The 20,977-nt window shown below is 44.4% G+C and overlaps 1 protein-coding gene across 1 annotated transcript; it reads left to right on the top strand.

Moving 5' to 3' along the window:
- The first annotated feature begins 4,628 nt into the window (after positions 1 to 4,628).
- LOC119445499 (uncharacterized) lies at positions 4,629 to 15,125 on the top strand. The gene is made up of 4 exons (XM_037709776.2): positions 4,629 to 4,823; positions 9,733 to 9,823; positions 12,372 to 12,572; positions 14,694 to 15,125. The coding sequence occupies exons 1-4, from the start codon at positions 4,809 to 4,811 to the stop codon at positions 14,849 to 14,851; spliced, it is 465 nt and encodes a 154-aa protein (XP_037565704.1). The 5' UTR covers positions 4,629 to 4,808; the 3' UTR covers positions 14,852 to 15,125.
- Positions 15,126 to 20,977: the final 5,852 nt, after the last annotated feature.

Here is a 20,977-nt window from a genome sequence, read left to right on the forward strand (position 1 = left end):
ATCGGGCGATAATTTGAGACACTTGTTTTAGAGCCAGACTTAAATACAGAAAAAAAAAAACACAGGCAGTTTTCCACATGCGTGGGAAAGTGGAAGTATTCAGAGAGTTACTAAATGTAGATGTCAATACTGGAGCAAACACACTGCCGTAAGCTTTTAAAATTGTGGAGGGGATGCCATGAGGTCCGCAGGATAGGGAAGGCTTCAAGCGCTTAAGGCGTTCTCTGATCAGCTTTTCATCAAACACAGGACTAGATGTCGGAGCCGTTCTGTACTACTGACTGATACCAGTGTTGAAACCTGGAGGTTTATATAAGGAAGAGAAATGGGCAGCAAAACATTCCACCTGCTTGGACTTCTAATCCTCTAGAGTCAAGCAGGCGAAAACACTCTCCGCATTTACTAGAGCGCTTGCGGATATACTTCCAAAATTTCGCCGGCTGGTCGGAGGCACTCTTCTCCAAGAATGCAATATATGAGTCATGATCCTGCTTATAGAGGCGTTTGCAGAGAGTTCGAAAAAATCGGCATTCTTCTCTCCACTTATTAAGCACAGGACTTTTGGATTTACAGTGAGCGCGTTCTTTTACTTTAGGGCAGTAATAACTTCAGGTAAGAACCAGTGGGGATATTTAGAGTGTTTAGGGCTATACTGAGGAATGTATTTGCGCATACTACTACTACTACTACTACTACTACTACTACTACTACTAATAATAATAATAATAATAATAATAATAAAAATGATTGCCCATCTGGTCTACTTTCATACTCATTCTCTCTAGTGCTGGTACTCTAGCCTCTCCTGTATAATAAGGTTTCTACAATTTTATTGCATTTTATAAGACTTCCAAACATGCAGTCTTATTTAAAAATATACCCTGTCTATGTGTGTCATAAGTAGAAGAATACACTTCTTTAGTGAGTGATATAACAGTTCTGAAGTTTTATAGTCATCGTATCGCCCTATACAAATACTAACATGTCTGCGGAGCAAATAAAGCACCAAAGTCTCACCACAACGATGAAGAATTTGATAACATTTGTTGCCTGACTGACCGACTGACGGACTGACTGACTGACACTGTGATTTATAATGTATACTAAAACGTTGCTGACAAACGTATAGCGTACGACGCTTTCTACAGCACCCTGTTTAGATGAGGAATCCTTCTTGAAGTCACATCAAAGGAAGCGTTGTTTAAAGTGAGAAAAAATATTCCAGTTGAAGTATTGTTATTATATAAATTGATTACATAATTACAATGTATTCTCCTGAGAATGAAGGAGCATGTGCCGATGAAACGCCCTAGTATGCCAAAGCAGTATTCACGCGTAGTTTTTCTTCTTTTTTATATGCACTTTACCCCAGGAAATAAAGTAACCTGCATTGTTCGAACAACCAGGTGGCTCAGTGGTTATATACCACTCTTCACCGACATCCTGGGCCCCACGCTGACTGAGCACCATGGGGTCGTCTGGCGGCCAGGGCACACAGGCCTGGAAGGCAACGAGGAGGCCGACTGCGTAGCTCGCGGACTTTCTGGCCGAGCCGCAGAACCCTCTTCGAGGACCTTCAGAGATAATCATGAAGAACCCATCACGAGCAGGCAGATTTTAGAGGACCAACGCCTGACCATGCAGACGGCAGTGCGCTCCTCCACATCCTAAGTTAAGCAGCCAACAAGCCAGGGACTGGCGCCGCCTTCAAACCAACACTTACCCCCACATATCGAGATTGCACGCAATGTTTACAGAGGTATACACAACCAGGGTATGCCCCTGGTGCAACGACCACACAACCGCACTGACACACATTACTTACCAGTGTACGGAGTGCCAGCCCTGGCAGTATCCAGGCTGGTGAGCTCATCACAGACACTCACAACGTGGTCTAAGGAGGCACGGCTTTCCGAGCTGGCACTGGGAAGCCATCTGGCGACCCTGGAACCAGGCCCGGCGAGCCGCCTGCGGCCAGTGGGGCTCTACAAGAGGGCTCCACCCAAGATTAACCACAGCACTCTTCGTACAATAAAGTTTATTCGTCATCAGCCGAGCACGAAGTTGGGGGAAGAAGGTCTCTATAGCACGAAGGCACCCGCGGTGCCTTCGGTGTACTGAACATCCACCTTGTCTACATTTCGTGCAAATAGATAGCAGGTTATGGGTAATGTGTAGGCAAAGCTATAAGTGTGCTGTACTTCGAGAATTATTATTATCCCGGAGAATAAATGTAATGAAAATGGAGGGAAACACTATCGCAGATGTGCATGCCAAGTTCACTGCATACGGATACGTTACAGTTGGAAAAAGAAAAGGCGATTGCTCAAAAGCAATATACACGCAATCTTGAATGTTTGCAGGTGTCCTATGGAACCTGTAGGTGTCGCTATGGTCAAATTTCGTGTAAGTATAGGCTATTAACATGGATCCCATTTCCCATAACGTAGGTTGATGTGGTGGAGCAAGTTTACACTGGTGGCATTATCAATTTGATTGCAAATAATTACTGAACTCTAAGTGTTTCCATACATTACGAAGTTGAAGGAGACGCCTGCGATGTGCCCGGTGAACATAAAGAGCCACCTTGTTTATATTTAGTGCAAATAGGGGGGGGGGGGTGATGTGTAACGGAGAGGTGATGTGAAGGAAAGTTGAATGCAAGCGCTTGTGCGGGCATATTACGGCTTTGGTTCAGCGAATAGACGTCATCACAATGCGAAACGTCGTGCCTCTTGCTTTTGCGTGTCGAATGCCTTTGAGAAGAACCAGTGCACACGACAGTTATGTCAAGAGTCAGCATGAACTGAAACACGTCATCTATAAAATAGGGTATTGCACCGCATTTTCGGTACGTTGTATAATTAGCGTTAGTAATTTTATGAACCGTACACTCATTGAAGACTTGATGCATTTTTTTTCTCGTTTGCCCTGTACATTGTCCTGCACGAGAGAGAGAGAGAGAGAGAGAGAAATGTGCTTTAATGTGATGCTGGAGATGTTAGCCTCCAGCATCGCATTAAAGCATGTGTGGAGAACAGGAGGATTATTCCGTCTGCGACAGATATCCGTACGTTACGTCTTGGCTTAGCGCGTCGATGATAATGGGAGTCCGTCGCATCAACATAACGAACAACAAACGTTTCCATCGCCCTTCATACGCGCTAGTTTGTCTAAAATTAAGGCCTCGAAGTGCTTTCACTTAGCAAACAATTCGGATTTCTATTAAAGCGAAGCTTTGTACCTCTACCAGCCAAGGGTTCTGTCTTGTCCGTCGTTGTAAGCAAAAAAACGATCCCGACGAACCGCTAACAATTGCAGGTATAGCAGTATAGCTTACTAGAATTCAGGCATTCAGCGTACAACTAAGCACTCGTTTTCGCAAGAAAAACCACAAAAACAAGCTTCAAAGTGATGAGCCAACATGATGGATGATAAGGGCTGCGAGCAAACAACGGAAACAGGCTCGGCGCGGTCCGTAAGATTAGATTGCAGCTGTTGCAAAGCTTATGCAGCTGCTTGAAAGAGGGTTGACGTCATTCGAAACCCTTCCAGCCTAGTAACTGCTTCGGTTCATTTTCTAGACTACCCCACTATGGGGTAGTCTAGTAGTGTATTGATTTACAACGTATTGTTTGTCTATACAGACATTCGACACTTAGTGCGGCAAAATAGAGCACACATATATTCAATCTATTTATTTTTAGTACATTTTGGTAATCGCGCAAGCACATCATTTACGAGCGATGCTCGTTCACAACCCTTTAAATTTATGTCTGAGAACGCTGGGCCATATAAATAATTTACTTGTTTGGCGTCGGCTGTGAGGCAAATATTGTGTAGAAACAGCACAGCGAGGGCTAGCTCTCACGTAAACGTATTACCGTTTACAGAATCCGAGTTACCAGAGCCTTGGACGACAGTCCTAAATCTGGTAGCCACCTCTTGTGATGCGTTGTCCAGCGACAATACGTTAGAAATGATTTCGTTACGTGATGTTTTCTCAGAACAAACCAAGAAGTGGACTGAATTTTAACGAATATAAAGTTCCACTGTCGACGCCTTACACCAGCACCTAACTAGCGTTAGTTCGGTGACTGCTGTAATGGCTTTTTGCCTTCTATGGCTTAATTCTGCATCGCCGGATGGCAACACTAACATGGTCACTCACGGAAACGTACGGGCTAGCCTGGTATTCCGTAAAGAGCAATACGTTTGCTGATCGGCTAACACCCTACATTAAGTAACAACGCTATGACTCTGGATGCAGCATTTATGAACCGCGGGCACGCTTAGATAAAATTATATTCTGGGAAACGAAACTGATAGAGCTTTGTGTATCATCCTTGCGATCTAGTGACGTTGTCAAAATGAAAACCTGAACTACAGCAATAAAGTTTTGACACACAGAACGTGCGTTCGCAGCGCAGAAATATCTCGCGCGCATTTTCTGATTATTTGTTGGCATTTTCAATGTTAAGCACGTAAGATGCAGTTAAATATGTGGTTTGGTTTAAGGCAACTGCGGCAAAAAAATGATATTTTACGTCCGAATCGATTTTTTTCACCGTCTGTTCGGCTGTGAGAGCTGGCACACATTGACTCATCCGCACAGATGTTCCTGGAGTGCTGTGCAATAGCGACCATTGGTTCTAGGTATTCTAAGCGCACCTGCTGATGATGGAACGAAGTGAGGCGCTGTTCTCTGTAACTGCAATACCCACCCGATGTTTCCCTGCAAGTACAGACTGCTCTTGTTAGTGCAGAGTCTGTGAGCTGGTGTCGTTTCCGAGTCACGTGTCTTGGAGATGGGGTCACTAAAGGTAAAACATTTGCATCAATGCCGTGTGTGCACAACTTAATGTCTTACGATTTCATAATATGCCCATCCAAGTTTCTTAAATTTTTGGACTTGAAAGCACAACTAATAACTTTTACCTTTCTTTTGAATTGTCTTTTGAACTGATCGCTCGCTATCTGTATCACGAGTCGTGAAGAAATATTGCAGCGGTATGTATTGTAGGAAAGTTCAGTACCGTTTTGTACGCAGTTCTCTGGTACTTACTCGCTGTTCTCTTGCAAGGCACATGGGTAAATAGCTCCAGAGATGTAGTTCTTGAAACATGTAGCAATCTACTATAGAGGACCAACGGTGGCTCACACGCACTGGCTGAGGTGCTCTGACATACAGTTTTCAATGCTTTGTACGCATGGCCAGTTCGAAAGATTCAGTAAACTGCGGGAAAAACTTAAGAAAAGAAAAAAAGCAGATAAGTTCTTGCATGGCGGTGTCAATGACCATAAAGAAAAAAATGCTTTCATACAGATATTTGTTTATATGGTAGGGATAACCTAAGCCGAAGCAGTGAACATATACAGGGTGTTTCAGCGAACACTTTCAAAATTCATTTAAAGTTGCCCGTGGAAGATAGCCCAATTCTAGTTAATCAGCTGGTCTACTCGAAGAGGCGAGCATTACTTGCACAAAAATTGAAATGCATAATCGACTAATTAAAAAATTTACTAATTCAGTTTTTAACTAATTACCTGATGGCCCATATTGCGATTTACAAATTGTATCCGTGGAGTTCGCAAGGCGGATCCACTTAGAAATAACTCTCAGGATGACACCAGTTTGAGATATTAATTCCCGGAACTTTGCTGAGAAATGCATTGGCATTACAGTTAATTTTGTGCTTCAATGCATAAAGCGACGTTTGGTTGAGCAACTAACTGGAACGCCAATGCATTTCTCCGCAAAGTTCGGGAATGAATATCTCGAAACTGGTGTCATCCCGAGAATTCGTTCCGAGTGGATCCGCCTTGTGAACTCCACGGCTACAATTTGTAAATTGCAATATGGGCCATCAGGTAATTAGTTAGAAACTTAATTAGTGAATTTCTGTTAATTATTCGATTATGCATTTCAATTTCTTGTGCAAAGCTAAGGCGCCGCATCGCTTCGCCTTAGCTTTGTCGAGCCATGACGTCACCGCGCTGCGCGGAGTGGTTGCCACGGCTGCGCAGAGGCAGAGCTAAGCCGGGACGTCACTGCGCCGACCCAGGGGATATATAGACCGTTTCTTCATGGGCGCCGCCATTGCGTAGGCAGTGGCGCCATCTATGGGCAGTTGGCTTGCTGGCTTGGGCGAACGCCCGTGTTGTTTGCTGTGGTATACGCTCGGCGGCAGTTTCTGGTGGATTTTTTCGCACTCGCGTGGTCAATTTAGCATGAAATGGCGTCTTCTACGTGGGGTATGGTCCTGTCAGGCGTAGTGAAGGAATTTAAGTCTGAAGTAATTAAGCGGCTGGAGTAAACTGCTGGTGTTAGGGCGGACGGAGCACCCAGCGCGAGGTGGGCGCTTTTGTTTGAGCTTACAATCGGCCTTGGATATCAGTTAGGTATTTCTGAAAATTCGTTTCACAAATGTTACCTTACTGCAGCATTCTCAGCACTGTAATTCTAAGCTCTGGTTTAGCTGCAACAAGTAGTTACGAAACAGTTGACTATCCTAACAGCGTGGGCACCGTTCTGCTGGAGAATAAGTCGTGCTGTTTACTTTGACAAGCGTTTAAGTTGTTACGTGTAGATACACTGGGTGACTGCCTTGTTTGCTGGGAAAGATTTCCGCCCACAAATGAAATAGTTTGGTTAATAATAACCGGATACCGTACAGTGTGAATCACACTTTTCGAGTGGTCGAACGGCCAGCTGCAGACTGCACGAGGGTCCGAGGCAGTACTAAATGCTGTGTTATATAGATCTGTTTGTTCTATATAGCGCATGGTCCAAGTTGTCCAATCATGCGGCATGACCATGCGGAGTCTTATTGCCTCGTTATCCCGTGTTCTGTTTTACTTTGCCGCAAAATGAGGACATATGAACTCTCTTTTTTTTTTCAGTCTCCCAAGTTCAGTCATTTACGACGCATTCACCCACGTTACGGAAATTGTGTCCTTACAAATAGCTATTGGATTCTCTTTATGCGATCCCCTTTGTATATTGTACCTTACAGGGCAAGAAAGGCAATGCCGATCTAAGCACGAAGCAATTGTGTGTATCATGTTGGTTTGCCAACCGCAGTGCTCGCTGTGTGAAGCAAAGCCTTCGGCCTCTTGCAGGAGGCTAACGTAGACGTAGTGATTTTAAGTCTACTAGACTTAAAATGCGTGAGATAGATGCCGGTGGCTGATGCAAATGTTTTACAACAACTCTTCGTCGAGTGAAAACTGATACACCCAACATAGTTCACAACACATACACACACCGCGGCTGATAATGCGCGTCGTATTTTTGCACATCCAAGAGAAATTTCCAGATACTGTAGCTACTGCTCCACCTAAAGGCTATACACAGTGGTTGTTCGACGACCTCGTAAGAAATGACATCCCGTAAATTGCACTCAGAACTAGCTAAAACACATCCGAATCGTTCCTCAGCGCGCGACCGGCACCACATTCAAGCCGCGCCGCGCCGGCTCGCCCAAGCCAGAGAGGAGGAAAGGCTCGTCGAGCGCCCTTTCCTCCTCGCCCGATGAAAAGGTCTATAGCTCCGCGTCGCCGCTGCGGCGACACAAAAGCCCCGCTGTCTCCGCGCACAGCATGTCGCCGCAAAGAAGGGGCGGCTGAAGAAGAGCGTCACTCCCGAAGAGGAGAAAGCACGGCGCGATAGTCGCCGCACCGCTACTCGAGAGACTACTTCGGTCTGATCCCGAGTATCGCGCCGCCGAAGCGGCTGCGAAACGTCGACGATTCGCAGAAGATCCGGAGTTACGAGCCCGCGACACCGAGCAAAAGCGTTTGAGCGTCCAGATACTTTAGTGGCCGAGCGTTCACTGCTCCTTGGGCTGTCAAATGATTCCGGGATGATCTTGCGCAAAACGTGGCCGAGTCTCGAAGCATAACCTCCGAGATAAAGCTAGGTGGGGTCGCCAGCTTCGCTGTTTGCCTAGTCGTCGCACCACTAGTGGGACGCTGCTCTAATTTTTATTAGTGAGACATGAACATCAAGGTAGCGTAGAAAGCGCTTTTATTCACTGTTTAATTCCTCCCATTGTTTGGGTTTCCGCAGGTGTCCCGTCGGGTGTTTTTTTTTTGCCCTTTAGAAGCACGGCCTTGTGATCGCTGGGGTAGATGGTCAGCGGACGCCGCTCGCGCCGAGCTTCGTCCGTCGTGCGAAGAGTGCTCGGCTCAAACACCTATTATACCCCGGCGCCTCTCCTCCTCCCCGGCGCGCGCTCCGATTGGTCGGCTCCTCTCCTTCCGGCCACCGGGAAGAGAGGAGCCCTCTCGGGTCACGTGACCTCTCCGTCTCTGCTCCTGCGTGACGGCGTCGTAATCGACGGTGCACGCTCGACTAAGAACACCTCCGCAGTTAGAAACCCATCGGGGGGTTATCGCACCACTCCTCCGATATAGCCGTTCAATAAACGGCTTATAATTGGAATTTGTTGCACTGCTTAGAAAATACTGTACTTCGATTTCTGCATACATCGCGGACCTTCACTATCTCAAGTTCTTTCCATCTGTGGCATCCGCGTCCTTCATGGTCAATGTTATGTACTCGTGTTTTTACTTGCTTATGTGTAATGATTTCGCGATAGCAATGGTAGACCTCTAACTTGCCTCAGCTCTGCCGCTCCCATGGCGGCTATTTCCCATGTTGCATCGCAAAGCTTCTATTAGGTGGGGAAACCCTTGGGTTAGGGAGAAACATCCCTTTTCAACGTCGATGTCGCCTAATAACCAAGCGCCAGACAGGGAGAGCACTTGTACTTATTTTACCAGTAGTTGATGCCGTCACAGATGAAGAAATTTCTAACATATCAATGAGAATTAATTGAGGTTCATTTCATCTACTTTCGTATTTCTATCTGTTTTTATCTTCAATTACCTTGTCCGTTTTCTTAAAGTGGCACCCTGGGCAGATGTATTCGTTGAGTACACATGTCGTATAGATTCCTGTGGCGTTATAGCTCTCTGTGGCTTAAGGAGCTTTAGAATAAATAACATTAATCGCCAGAATGTTCGAAGTGTTTTATTGCATGCGAATCCCAATTCCCCAACTCCAATACCCTTAATTGGTCGATGAGCCATCGTTCTTTCAATAAAGCTGTACCCTACCATTGCATGCGAATTGGGACCTCACTTACGGTGTGTGCTATGGCATTTCACTTGGTGCTTCACTGGATGCAATGGGCGTTTTCATGATGAAGTGAATCGAGCAGTGTCTGCAATTTTTTTTTTGCTTGAAGCGTACATGTTTAGATGCTTAGACTATCGAGGTTCGTTAGAACCGATAAAGTACAAAAGTTTTTTTCATGCATTTCCTTCGCAGTGGCGTCTTCTCGTGTGCATGTTGTACTGTACACTTTTTTCTCTGTTTTGTAATCTTTTTATTTTTAAGTAGTATAGTTTCATCCGTCCTTTCTAATGCAGGCTTCTCTTCTTTGTACCGTGAAAATTGTATCAGAACTATTTAAGCGCTACCCGTACGCCAAAATCCAGGGCTTATTTACGCGTTGTCATCTCTTTCGTGTACATTGCTCTACTGTACTTCGCATTCTATTAATTATCACCTTAGTATATTGACCTTGTTATCTTTCCTTCAAGCCATTCAGAACTGCGCTGAAACTGGCGCAGTCTGACTTATGAAAAATTTTCTAGTTTGGTCTAGATCTAACAGGTAAACGATAGCCAACACATGACGGAGTTTTATTCTTTTGTTTTCAGAGTAACCAATTGAAATATTCGACGATCATCCCGTCCTACGGACTGCTCCTAATTTGGTTCTTGTTGTTTCTTCAAGCTCCTACAACATCCGGTGAGTGGAAACAGTTATATTCCATTCCAACTAAATCAGTTAAGCACGCGATGTGAATGAATTACTCGCCTACCAGATTCAGAAAGAACTCTGATTTAGTTTTTGTTTAGCTGATTTGATGCACTTCTATGGCAACAACCTATCTTTTTTTCTTGATGCGATTCGGGTCTCATTCAGGCATTGAGCCACCCATGTTAATTTTTCGTTTCGGTTTCGCAATACAGCGATGTATGAGCAAGTTCTTGTGCTACGTGTCATTTCATACTTTAATGCTGACTAGAATGTTCCTTGTTATTTCAATCAGTCTGATGTATGGCATAAAGTAGTTGCTACGCACATGCGCAAAGCTACTCAGTGTGCTCAGTAGCACCAGAAGCACTGCGACAGCGGTCACCCAGTCGATGAATCCGACGCTCCTGATATTGAACACTGGCAGTGAATAGGAGCTAATGATTTTTTATTTTCTTACTCACCCCAGTGCTTGGTAGGCGATACCGGTGTCAGCATTGAAGGGACGCGCATGCACTGTCAGGCTATAACGCGAAAAAAAAAAAAACATGCGTAACAATAACAGTCAATAAAATTTAGACGCCTGTTGTTTTTTTCATCTTAGTTTTGTCAGAACACTCGCTGAGGGTGACTGTTAAATATTCCCAATAGGTTACCATCAAGTCGGAGTCGTGCAATGCGGCGACTCTTTTGAGCCTTGTGCTGTCGACGAAAGTTCAGATAAATAAATAAATGAATAGCAGCCGCGAAATTCGCTTTTTATTTCCGCGATGAGCAGGTGTTATTACTTCATTTCAAGCTTGCCGTGTTGTTTACAATGAGTTGTAGAATTGGTGAGAAAGTCACCAGTGTTGCTCGATGAGCAATGACGTAGTATGAGTATGGCACGAGTTTTTCACTCACTGTGCTAAAATCGGCCAGACTCGTATTACTTTTCGGAATTTAAAAGGCGCGAAAGCAAGTTAGGAAACGACCATACGAGTAATAAAATCTCACCCAAACCAAGTTTGCAATTCAACCGGCACCAGTCCCCTTTTAAGGCAATGCGTAAGGTAGTGTGCGTGGACTGTTGCCGGTTGAACAGCAAACTGGATTTGGCATGTGATGTTCTTTCTCGTCCGGTACTTTCAATGGTTCTTTTCGCGCCTTTTCCACCTAAAGAAGAATGAACCAACTAGCCCAGCAAGAAGTAGTAATTCGTAATTTACTGTTCGTTGTGAGTCGCAGCAATACGGCAATACACTCTAAAGAGTTGTAACCTCCCTTTTGAAGTTGTTTACGTTGAATAATGAACTTGCTAAAACGACCAAAGGCTCAAATCACTAGCATTTTAAATACCTGCAAAACAGCGATCAGATGACCACGAACAGTTCCATCCAAGTAACGTGTCAGCCGACAACGGATCGTGGGAATGCCCGCAAGCATTTCTAAACTCAATCTTAAGCTGATGCCAGAGCCTTCATTTCGTAGGAAATAGCACAAACACCGTTCGGAACATACAAAATGTGCTCCAGCAGTTGCCACTCTGCCCGCCATCCACTTATACCAATGGTCATTGCAAATTTGGGAATTTCGGTCTTTATGATTTGACAACGCGCACTTTTGGGCTCGGACTAGAAATAAAGTAACTATTAAGTTGTACGGACTTCCCGCAAAGCTCCCCTTCAATAACTCTTTTTGTCTGCTGGTGACGATGGTAAAAAATGACGCGCAGGCTGACGCGTGGATGAGCTTCTGACACGTGGCGATGCCACTTGCGTATGTTACGTGACCCAGAATCCTATGCTGCATAGAAATGGTGAACCCATACAGGAGCAGACATGGCTGGATTTCACGTGAAGTGCTATAACCAAGGAACTGACGCAGTCGCTACTCAGTAATGTGTGAAGAATGTGTGGGGTGACCTATTTCATGAGACCGCACCTGTTCAATGACCTGAATAGCTCATTTATACTTGAAATAATGTGGTATAGGTTCTTTTAGCTGCAACTTGTAGTTGTACGTTGCCGTAGTGGTGATAGCACTTAGATCAAAATAAAAGTGCTTTCATCTTCCTCCGGTACAGTGACCTTGGCCAGACAATGTTGGTATCGGTTACAAGGTATTAAAAATTCCGCAGTGTTACGTGCCAAAATCACGATAGGATTATGAGAGGATTCTGGAATAATATTTACCACCGGAGGTTCTTTAACGTGCATCCAATGCACCGTACACGGGAATTTGTGCATTTCACCCCCATCGAAATCCGGCCGCCACGCCCGGGATTGGATCTCGCGAACTCGGGCTTAGCAGTCCAAAGCCACTAAGCCACCACGGTGGATTGTTACAAGGTGTGCGCCTGTATAATGTGTTCGTGTGTATTACCTATAACTAGGTTATTTGAGATAATATTTGCCATCTGTAGCAGTGTGCTAAGTGAAAGACCTGGCGAACGTCTGAAACATCAATTAGAGAATGGTCATGGCTTTCTTTTTACAGCTGATACTGTAGAAAAATAAAAGATGATTTGTCAACATTTTTTTGTATGGTTTCCACGCAGGCGTCGCGGTTCTCGTGCAGCCAATAGGCACAAACCCGGTCCAGCTTCCTTCCGTAGGCATACCTGTTGCGGGCATGGGAGCCGCTGGAATTCCCATGGGCATGGGATCCATGGGTATGGGTTCCATGGGCGTGAACACTATGGGACAAGGTGTCATAATGACACCCATGGGCGGTAATGTCGCCCAGAACCCACCTCCAGGTATGCGTACAGATATCACGCCGCTTCGGATTCACATGTTAGATTGAAAATTCCGTAAGGTTCTTTTTTTCACGCACTCAGAGTATGCTTTCGCCTTCTTGAAATTTCCTTTCAATTTCTGCTTTCTTGAGGAGGGCGGGAGGGGGGGGGGGGGGCAAGGCTAGAGCTCCCGAGGAGACCAGCCAGACTTTGCCAAACCCAACTTGGTCTAGGGCCAAAGAATAATCTCTCCATGCCCAAAGTCTAGTCTACGAGCTCTGTTTCTTGCCTGTCTGAAAGTACACGTTGTTTAGATCCAAGCATTTTTTGAATAAAGTGCTTGGAACTTTTGCGCATCAAGACTTTGCACATGCCTCCGAAGGGCATCTCTGGGCCCACCGAAAGCTCTTGATCCAGAAGAAATGCAGTAGGTTTGCTCTTGAACGGCTTCGAGTGATCTTTTCCATGTAATTTTCTACCCATGACGCTCTGGATGTCTCCCTCTTGTACGCGCGGAGCATTCTAGACGGGAGAATAATAAACTTATAGCGCTGCAAGTGAGCATGAGCTCCACAAAAATTATTTTAGGCCTCTTAGAAGCTCTTTTATGCGTTTTTTCCCTCTCTTAGAATGGTACTGAGATAATTTTATCCCTGTGAAAATTAAACACACCGTGCTTGTGCTTATCCTAAGCCTTGTGAGTGAAGAAATTAAGTAAACGGAAAGCTTACGTCGGCGCTGCTGACTACGAAGACTGCAGTGGGCTCACCGCAAAAAAAAAAAAAAAAAAAAAAAAAAGTATAAAATAAAAAAAATAAAAAAAGAAAAAAAGAAAACGAGTGATGTGATTTTTGCTTTTAAAGCGAGCTGTAAACTCACGAGCCCTCCGTTCATATTTTTGCTCCGGCGTCCTTTGACCACTCACAGCAGCTTTTTCAACCAAACAAAGTGTATGAGTAGCGATGTCTGTTCATGAAATATCAAACAGCTCAATTCCCAGCGTGAAGATATTGCACAGAAAACACGAAATGACGCGTTTTGTCCCGTGACTCACTTTACCCAGCCATCCTACATAGACAGAGTTTGAGATCTCTCCATCGAGCGACTTCATTCATTATGTTTTTTAGAACAGTAGTAAGTGTATTGTCGATTAAGTAGTGATTTTAGTTGTGAACGTAAGTTTATTTAATAACTTTATTGTGCTGGTACACCATAAGTTTATCCTCAATCATATCATGGAGCAGGTGGCTAACAGCTTACTCTGTTATTCTTGAGCTCCTTGATTCCGACGTACCCCAGGATTATCCCTCATTGCCGCAAGGTTGAAGATTGCGTTATGCTTAGCTGCTATTTTGTGCGGAAAGCGATCGGTGTGCAGTGGCGGCCTAATGCAGGGTGAGTAAATATACGCTTGCGGTAAGTGCGGGGAGAAAGTTTATCGCGCGCCGCCTAGATGTAATCATCCAAATAACGAGGCTAGGCTAAGTGTCTAGAAAACTTCTAAATAGATGTGTCTTAAAGGCACGAGTCATGTGGCTTAGTCGACACGACTCGCAGCGTGACGGCATTAGATGGTTAACGCCTGCTCCTCAATATTGCTTCTGCAAATGTGCGGTTCAAAACAAGAGTCAGATTGTTATATAGGTCAGTGACTAGGACAATGTTGTTATATTGGCTCAAATTGCAAAACGGCGTGTCTTCTTCCATATTTAACTGCGCTGAAAGACGCTAATCACGGTAAGTAACACAAATAGACCGACCAAACAGGGCGAGAAAGCGCTCTCTCGTCCTAGACAGCCGACAGATTAGCTGAGCTCTCTCGTCCTGTCTGGTTTCTTTTCGTGTTACTTACCGTGATTAGCGTCTTTAAGCGCAGTTCAAAATGAATGAACACTAACTCGATCCGTCCATTGCCTTACTGGTTGCCTTCTTTTCAGTTTTAATTTGTCACTGCTTTTTTACATGCCTCATTTATTTCTAGGCACTTACTTCTTGGGCCTCACTTATTGGTTTGGGTTTTCGCTCAATGTTTCATCACGGGCATGAGCCAGCGCGGTTATAACAGCAGTGACGTACGTCTAGATCTATGGGGAGAATGTCAGTGGGCCTCATTTTTTGTTGCTCTTTTGTACAAACTTGCAGTGGTCCTGACGGACGCCAGCGGAGAAACCAAAGTGGTGGGAAGTGCGAATCCACTTACCGGTGCAATCGAACTCGATGCCAACAAGCTTAAAGACGCCCTCGGCGAGGCAGCAGCTGAGGAACCGCCACCCCCCGCAGAAGAGGAGGCTGCCGAGTGAAGTGACAGAGCTGCCTGACTCCCTTTAGTCTGAGACTTCACCAATATACGCTTACCGGGGCGCCTACGGCTAGCTTGCGGAAAGCGAACGTGACTAATAAAATGTTTTAATTGCAGGAAAAATAATTGGGGATGTGCGAAAGTTTGTACGTATGCTTTCCATGCATCTAACTTACTCTAAGCAAGAAGGCTGACCTTACAGTAAGGGCAATGCTCAAGTGGAGAATCGCGTTTTTTAACAATATAGAATCACAGCGCATGGCACAGTGCCAACAGGAGGAAATTGATGAAGTGACTCCCTTACTTCCTTGGACCATAATATACTTCTCCTTTATTGTACAGTGAGTCGGCGCTACGTCACTGATAGAATTGGAGTTGAAATTAACCATTTGCAGCATGAATGTTGTGGTGACAGTCGATGAACTCTTTCAACATCTTGTTCGTGAAAGGGCGATTGCAGCAGGAGGTTACCTGAAGTGTGGTCGGAGGTGGGGGAGGTCCTTTGAGAAAAGTGAGAAGTTCCAAGATGTTTGCAGCCTTTGTGGAAAAAGAAAGATAAAAATATTTCTACCGGTAAAATTTTGATTCTGAGAGCTCTTTCTGAAGCTTGAGCAGTAAAATCCGGTGCTGCGTGCAGCTTCTTAGAAAAAAAAGGAATAAAGTAAGAAGGAGAGAAGGAGAAGAGTCACTGCGCGCGTACTCGCAGATAAAAGTTCACTTACTCATGATGCATGTTCATACACAAACAAGGAGCATACAATGATCATGTGGGCCATAGACAAGTAAAAATTCTGAGCAGTGGTGTGGTGCCTGAATAGTCAAACTTTTTAAATGAAATGGAGGAACAATGCTCGAGGAACACGACGTCCGAATGTCGATTCGAATATCAATTGTTTTATTCCCAAACACACATAAATATAAGGATTGGCTGGACTCCCCTGCGTTAAAATATTCTTACTATCATTATTTACATTGCTTATTTACAGGCAAATTTAAATATACGTATTGCTGGTCGCAAATAGACCTCCAAATAGACGAAAATGGAGGAGCTTGTAATTGAGAAACGACTGCTTTCAATTATGTAATGCACTATGACAGAAACATTAATGACAGCAGGGGCATGTCGATCACCAGATCCGCGTTGAATGTTGAGTTCGTTCAAGGAGAGAAATCTAATGCTACAGCATCGCATATTGTTTTAATTATGCCGAAACGTGGTGAGAATGGCGAAATAAAATTTGCGGTAGTTGTTCAGCTCCTAAAATTAAGCAAGTGTTACACGTTTGTAAAACGTGAAGCCGAAAGCCTGCCAGCCGTGGAAGAAGACGATGACGACGAACGCGGGAGCAGTGGCACGAGCGCGAGGGGCAGTATGGGAACGCTGGCATGATAAGCGGCATCGAAGCCATCTCGAGAAGAAGACGGCGAAGACGAACGCGCGAGCATTGGCCCGAGCACGTCTCTGTGACCACATGACGTGTGCAGTCAGACACGCGCTAGGCACATGTTTAGTAAGCCACAACCGTGGTGGTGCAGCCGTGGTTTCAGCGAAGCGTGTTCGTCTCACGCCGCGGAGGCCCGGTTCGATCCCCACAGAGACCGAAATTTACCAAATTTTCTATTCAAAGCAACTAATTTACTTTGTTTACAGGAACCTCACTGAGAAATGTGACGTCAGTCCGAGCATTTTTAGAGGTGTTACTCTTTGCGGCGTCGGTCATTTTTTGTCACGGCACAGTTTCACCAAGGTTACTGCAACGTCACCGCAAGGTCATCGCCAAGGGCACCGCCAACATAGCCACCTAAGGCTATGTTGGCAGCTAAGGAAATGGCGGCTAAGGAAAAAGGGGTAGGAAATGTTGGTCAAAAATGCACAGCTTTCATATTTAAACTTTGTTATGCAGGTACCCTAACTTACCTGGTGGATACAATTTATTCGCCTTTATTGCATAATAACTTGCTTACGTATATCAAACAGTAATATTTCACGGCACATATTTGAAAATATTATAAAAAAAACGTTTTGTGTAGTTCTTCGTCACTGATATAACCATGTGTGCACATCGTGTCATTGTATTCTCTGTGCTCAAATGTCTTCGGATCAAATAAAACTCGAACGTCCACTCGAGAACATGAACAATAGTAATGCATTCTTGGGATCAATCATATATTAAGATGTAAATTGCGCATGGAAACATTTTACTCGTATATAAAAATGTAGTTTAAAAAATTGGTGCAGCTAAAAAAAACCTACAGAAGAATACACTTATTTAGTGAGTAATATAGTAGCTTTGAAGTTTTGATGTCATTGTATCACCGTATACAAATGCTAAAATGTCTTCGGAGCAAATGGCACCCTGACATCCCAACATAAGGATGAAGAACATGTAAAAATTTGTGGCTTGGATCACAATAGAACATATAATGTGTGCTGAAACGTTTCTGTAACCTCATAATTGAGAAATAGTTTAATGACCCCTCGGGATTAGCCCATTGGTAAACACCAGGGCCGCACGTTTCAGTTTCGCTCGTTAACCATCTTCACGAGTGGAAGGGCTCACGAATTTTTATACCTTCTTGCACGTACAACGCTGTATTGCGAACCTCAATTTAAGGAAATCTCTTTATATACGATATCAATACAAGGCAATTTCACTATCTCCTTGAAAGAATACTGAGGCAGTAAATGGAAAGTACCGCGGACAGAGATGGTTAATTGGTTGAAATGCAAACGGCTGCTTGCGAACGCACTTCTAAAATCAGGTCCCGCGCAACAGAGAGCGACCATGGAAGCGCCGCGGCGTGCAGGGGGGCTCTTATCATGATGTTCTGTAGAAGGTCCAAGTGGAACAAGATCTTATCCTACCCCACGAGTCACATGCTGTGGACGCGAGGGAAAGCGTGTGGAGGTGAGCCGAGAAGGATGGTGCCTTGATGGGCGCAGGATGCCTGCGCGCGGCAAGGAGGGAATGTAACTTTCAAAAGATGAAGCGCCAACAGTGACAGCAAATTAGGAAGGAACAAAGACAGGACAGGCGCTTCCTGTCTTTGTTCCTTCCTAATGTGCTGTCACTGTTGGCGCTTCATCTTTTGAAAGCTATGCACCAACTAGCCCCACAACGTGTTTTACTTTTTAAGGGAATGTAAGGCAGGTGAGCGTGCATCTCCTCTTATATAGTTCGTCCCTGGCTATACGAATGACTGTCAGCGAGGCGGAGCGCGCACACGGCCTGCCCAGCCTATCTAGGAGGTAACCGGCGGTGGGTAAAACAGTCGCGCGAGCCGAAATGGCCGTGCCTTCATGTGCTCTGTCTTCCCGCGCGCTGAGTGCTGGTGGTGGCGCAATTTCCATTTTCGTCCACGCGAGGCAGGCGAAGCGTTCGCTCCCACCTGCCGGCGCTCTTCACGATAGCATTGTCCCACGTAGGGCGGTACTGTCAGCTGTGGCGGCGGAGTGGACGCGAAAGCGTCACAGGCTTTGACCACCAATTTGAATACATCGTCGATACGGCACGAAACCGTATCTTTGGTAGCTGGCTCTCTAGTTCAAAAAATGTTTTTTTTTTCTTGTGGAAATTATTTTCATTCCAAATGCTCGAGAACTTGCAAAATTTACGGCGGTTTCCGTCTTACAGAAATTCATCAGCGACTGCACCTTTAGGATATAATGTCGCATTTTAATATAACGAAGTCAAGTGCCGATATTACCGACTTTTGTTATATCGAGATTTACCTGCATTTAAAAGGCATTACCCTCAAATTAAAACAATGTATGCCACTAAGTCTTAGCATGTCAGAATAGTACTGATGCGTCATTCTTCTTTTTTTTGTACATTTTACCAGAAGAGGTATAATTACCTGCATTGCTCGAACCACCTGGTGGCTGACGTTGAGTGGTTACAGCGTTCTTTGAGCATGAAGGCGCGTGCAGAAGAACGCTATAGGACGCAGGTACCCACGGTGACCTCGGCGAACTGAACTATTCCTCTGGCTCACATTTCATAGAAATAGGAGCCAGGTTATAGGTGACGTGTAGGGACAGTTTCAAGTGAATGGGCTAATTACAGTCTTTCCGGTAAATTACGTATGCAGGAGCTTTGGAGATTTATATGTGTATACGGCCGGAACAGAATTTCGCCCGCTATTTAAAAGAAAGTACAGCGTTTATGTCCTGCAGTGGACATAAATATAGGCTGATGAGGATGATAATGACAGCGTTTACAGAAATATAGCAATTTCTTAAAAGCATTACACGGCCGTTATTTTCAATGTTTCGAAATGTCCTGTGATGACTCTTCATGTCGCCAAATTCGCATTCAGTGAAAATATTAGCTGTTTAACACCGCTGTCATTTCCCACAGCATATGTTGATGAGTGGAAAAAATTCACGTTGCTGGCCTACAATCATGATTGTTGCGAATATTTTGCAAACCCTTGATTTTTTTTCTATATTCATGGGTTACAGAAGGCGCCCGCTGCAACCCTGGTATGCCCAACGGGCCACACTGTTTATATTTTGGGCAAGAAGTTGGTGATGTGCAATAGAAGGTGATATGCAAAAAGAGGGGTGATGGGAAGCAATGTTTAAAGTACGTGCTTGTACGGGCATGTTATGGTCTCGATTTAGCGGATAGAAACTTCATCACAATGCGAAACGAGATCCCTCTCGTTTCTGCCTTTCTGACGCGTTTTGGAAGAAGCCGCACCCAAAAGAGGTCAGCAGAGGGACAGCATCGTAAGCTACTCTATCACTACCGCACGTAGAATAGCGTAGCTCATCCTATTTGCGGTATGCTGTATTATGTATCTGAAATAATATGTACAATACATTAAGTGATGACTTTACGCATTAATTTCCACTTCTCGTGTGCATTCCACTTCGCGAAAAAATGCGACGAACGAGGGATTATTCCATCTTCGGCTTACAACGATACGTTATTTCTTGAAGCGCTGTCGCACATCCATGACAATAGGAAACCATTGCGTTGATATAAGGCTTCACAAGCTCTTTGATCGTACCGAATCCGGGCTAGTGCGCCTGCAAATTAAGGCCTCCGAGTGTTTTCACTTGGCGAACAAATCGAATGATTTCTCCTTTACTCAGACAAAACGTTTTGTTTTTCTCTAGAGATATACGCTTCGTGTGGCAGAATACTGTCCACATACAGGGTGTTTTATTTTAGCTGCACCGAATTAAAAAAAATTGCCTTTGGCAGAAGCACAATTCTAAGCCTTGATCTAAACTACTCGATGAGGCGGTCATTACTTCCACGACAAATCCAAATGCCTAATTTAATACTTTCCACAATTACGCTATTTAACATTTTAATTAATTATTTTACGGCACATATCTTAATCTACAAGCTCTAGCTAGTGAGTTTACAAGGTGTATCCACTTCGAAGGAATTTTCTGGGCTGCGTTAATTTCGAGATATTAATTTTCAAAATTCCCGACGAAATGCATTGGTGTTGCAGTTACTTTTGTGCTTCAATGCCTAAAACATCGGTTTCTTCAAAAAGGTAACTGGAACGCCAGTGCATTTCGTCGTACACTTTGAAAATTCATATCTCGAAACTGGTTCAATCCTGAGAATTCGTTCCACGCAGATAAGCCTTGCGAACTCACCGCCTATAATTCGTAGATTGAAATATGTAATGAGTAAAAAGGTAATTAGCATAATTATGTTAATTATTTAATTAAGCGTTTTGATTTCTCGTGGAAGTAATGGTCGCCTCATGGATTAGTTTAGATCAAGGATTAGAATTGCGCTATCTGCTACAGGCCATTAAAAAAATTTGGTGCAGCTAAAATAAAACACTGTATATTCAAGACATACATTTTTAGGACGATTGCGTACTTGCACCAGCGCATAATTTAGCAAGGACACTACGTATGTTGATTCTACGTATGAATGAAAACACATAGTCATATACACCATCTAGCCATTAGACGTTGGCTTAGATGAATATTGTTTCGAAAAACAGAAGCGAGTTTTAGATTCTCCGTATACGTTTTACCGTTTACAGAATACAGGGTTACCGAAGCCCGAGACAAAAGTGGCAACACTGGTAGCGACATCTGGTGACGCTTTATCCCCCCAGTGGGCGTTACATAGGAGATCTTGTT

The sequence above is a fragment of the Dermacentor silvarum genome, chromosome 3 (genome assembly GCF_013339745.2).
Source record: "Dermacentor silvarum isolate Dsil-2018 chromosome 3, BIME_Dsil_1.4, whole genome shotgun sequence".
Lineage (NCBI taxonomy): Eukaryota > Metazoa > Arthropoda > Arachnida > Ixodida > Ixodidae > Dermacentor > Dermacentor silvarum.

Excerpts from the sequence above, each read along its gene's own strand:
- LOC119445499 (XM_037709776.2), top strand. Across the intron at positions 9,824-12,371 it reads TCAAGCTCCTACAACATCCG|GCGTCGCGGTTCTCGTGCAG; the intron begins GTGAGTGGAAAC and ends GTTTCCACGCAG. Across the intron at positions 12,573-14,693 it reads CGCCCAGAACCCACCTCCAG|TGGTCCTGACGGACGCCAGC; the intron begins GTATGCGTACAG and ends ACAAACTTGCAG.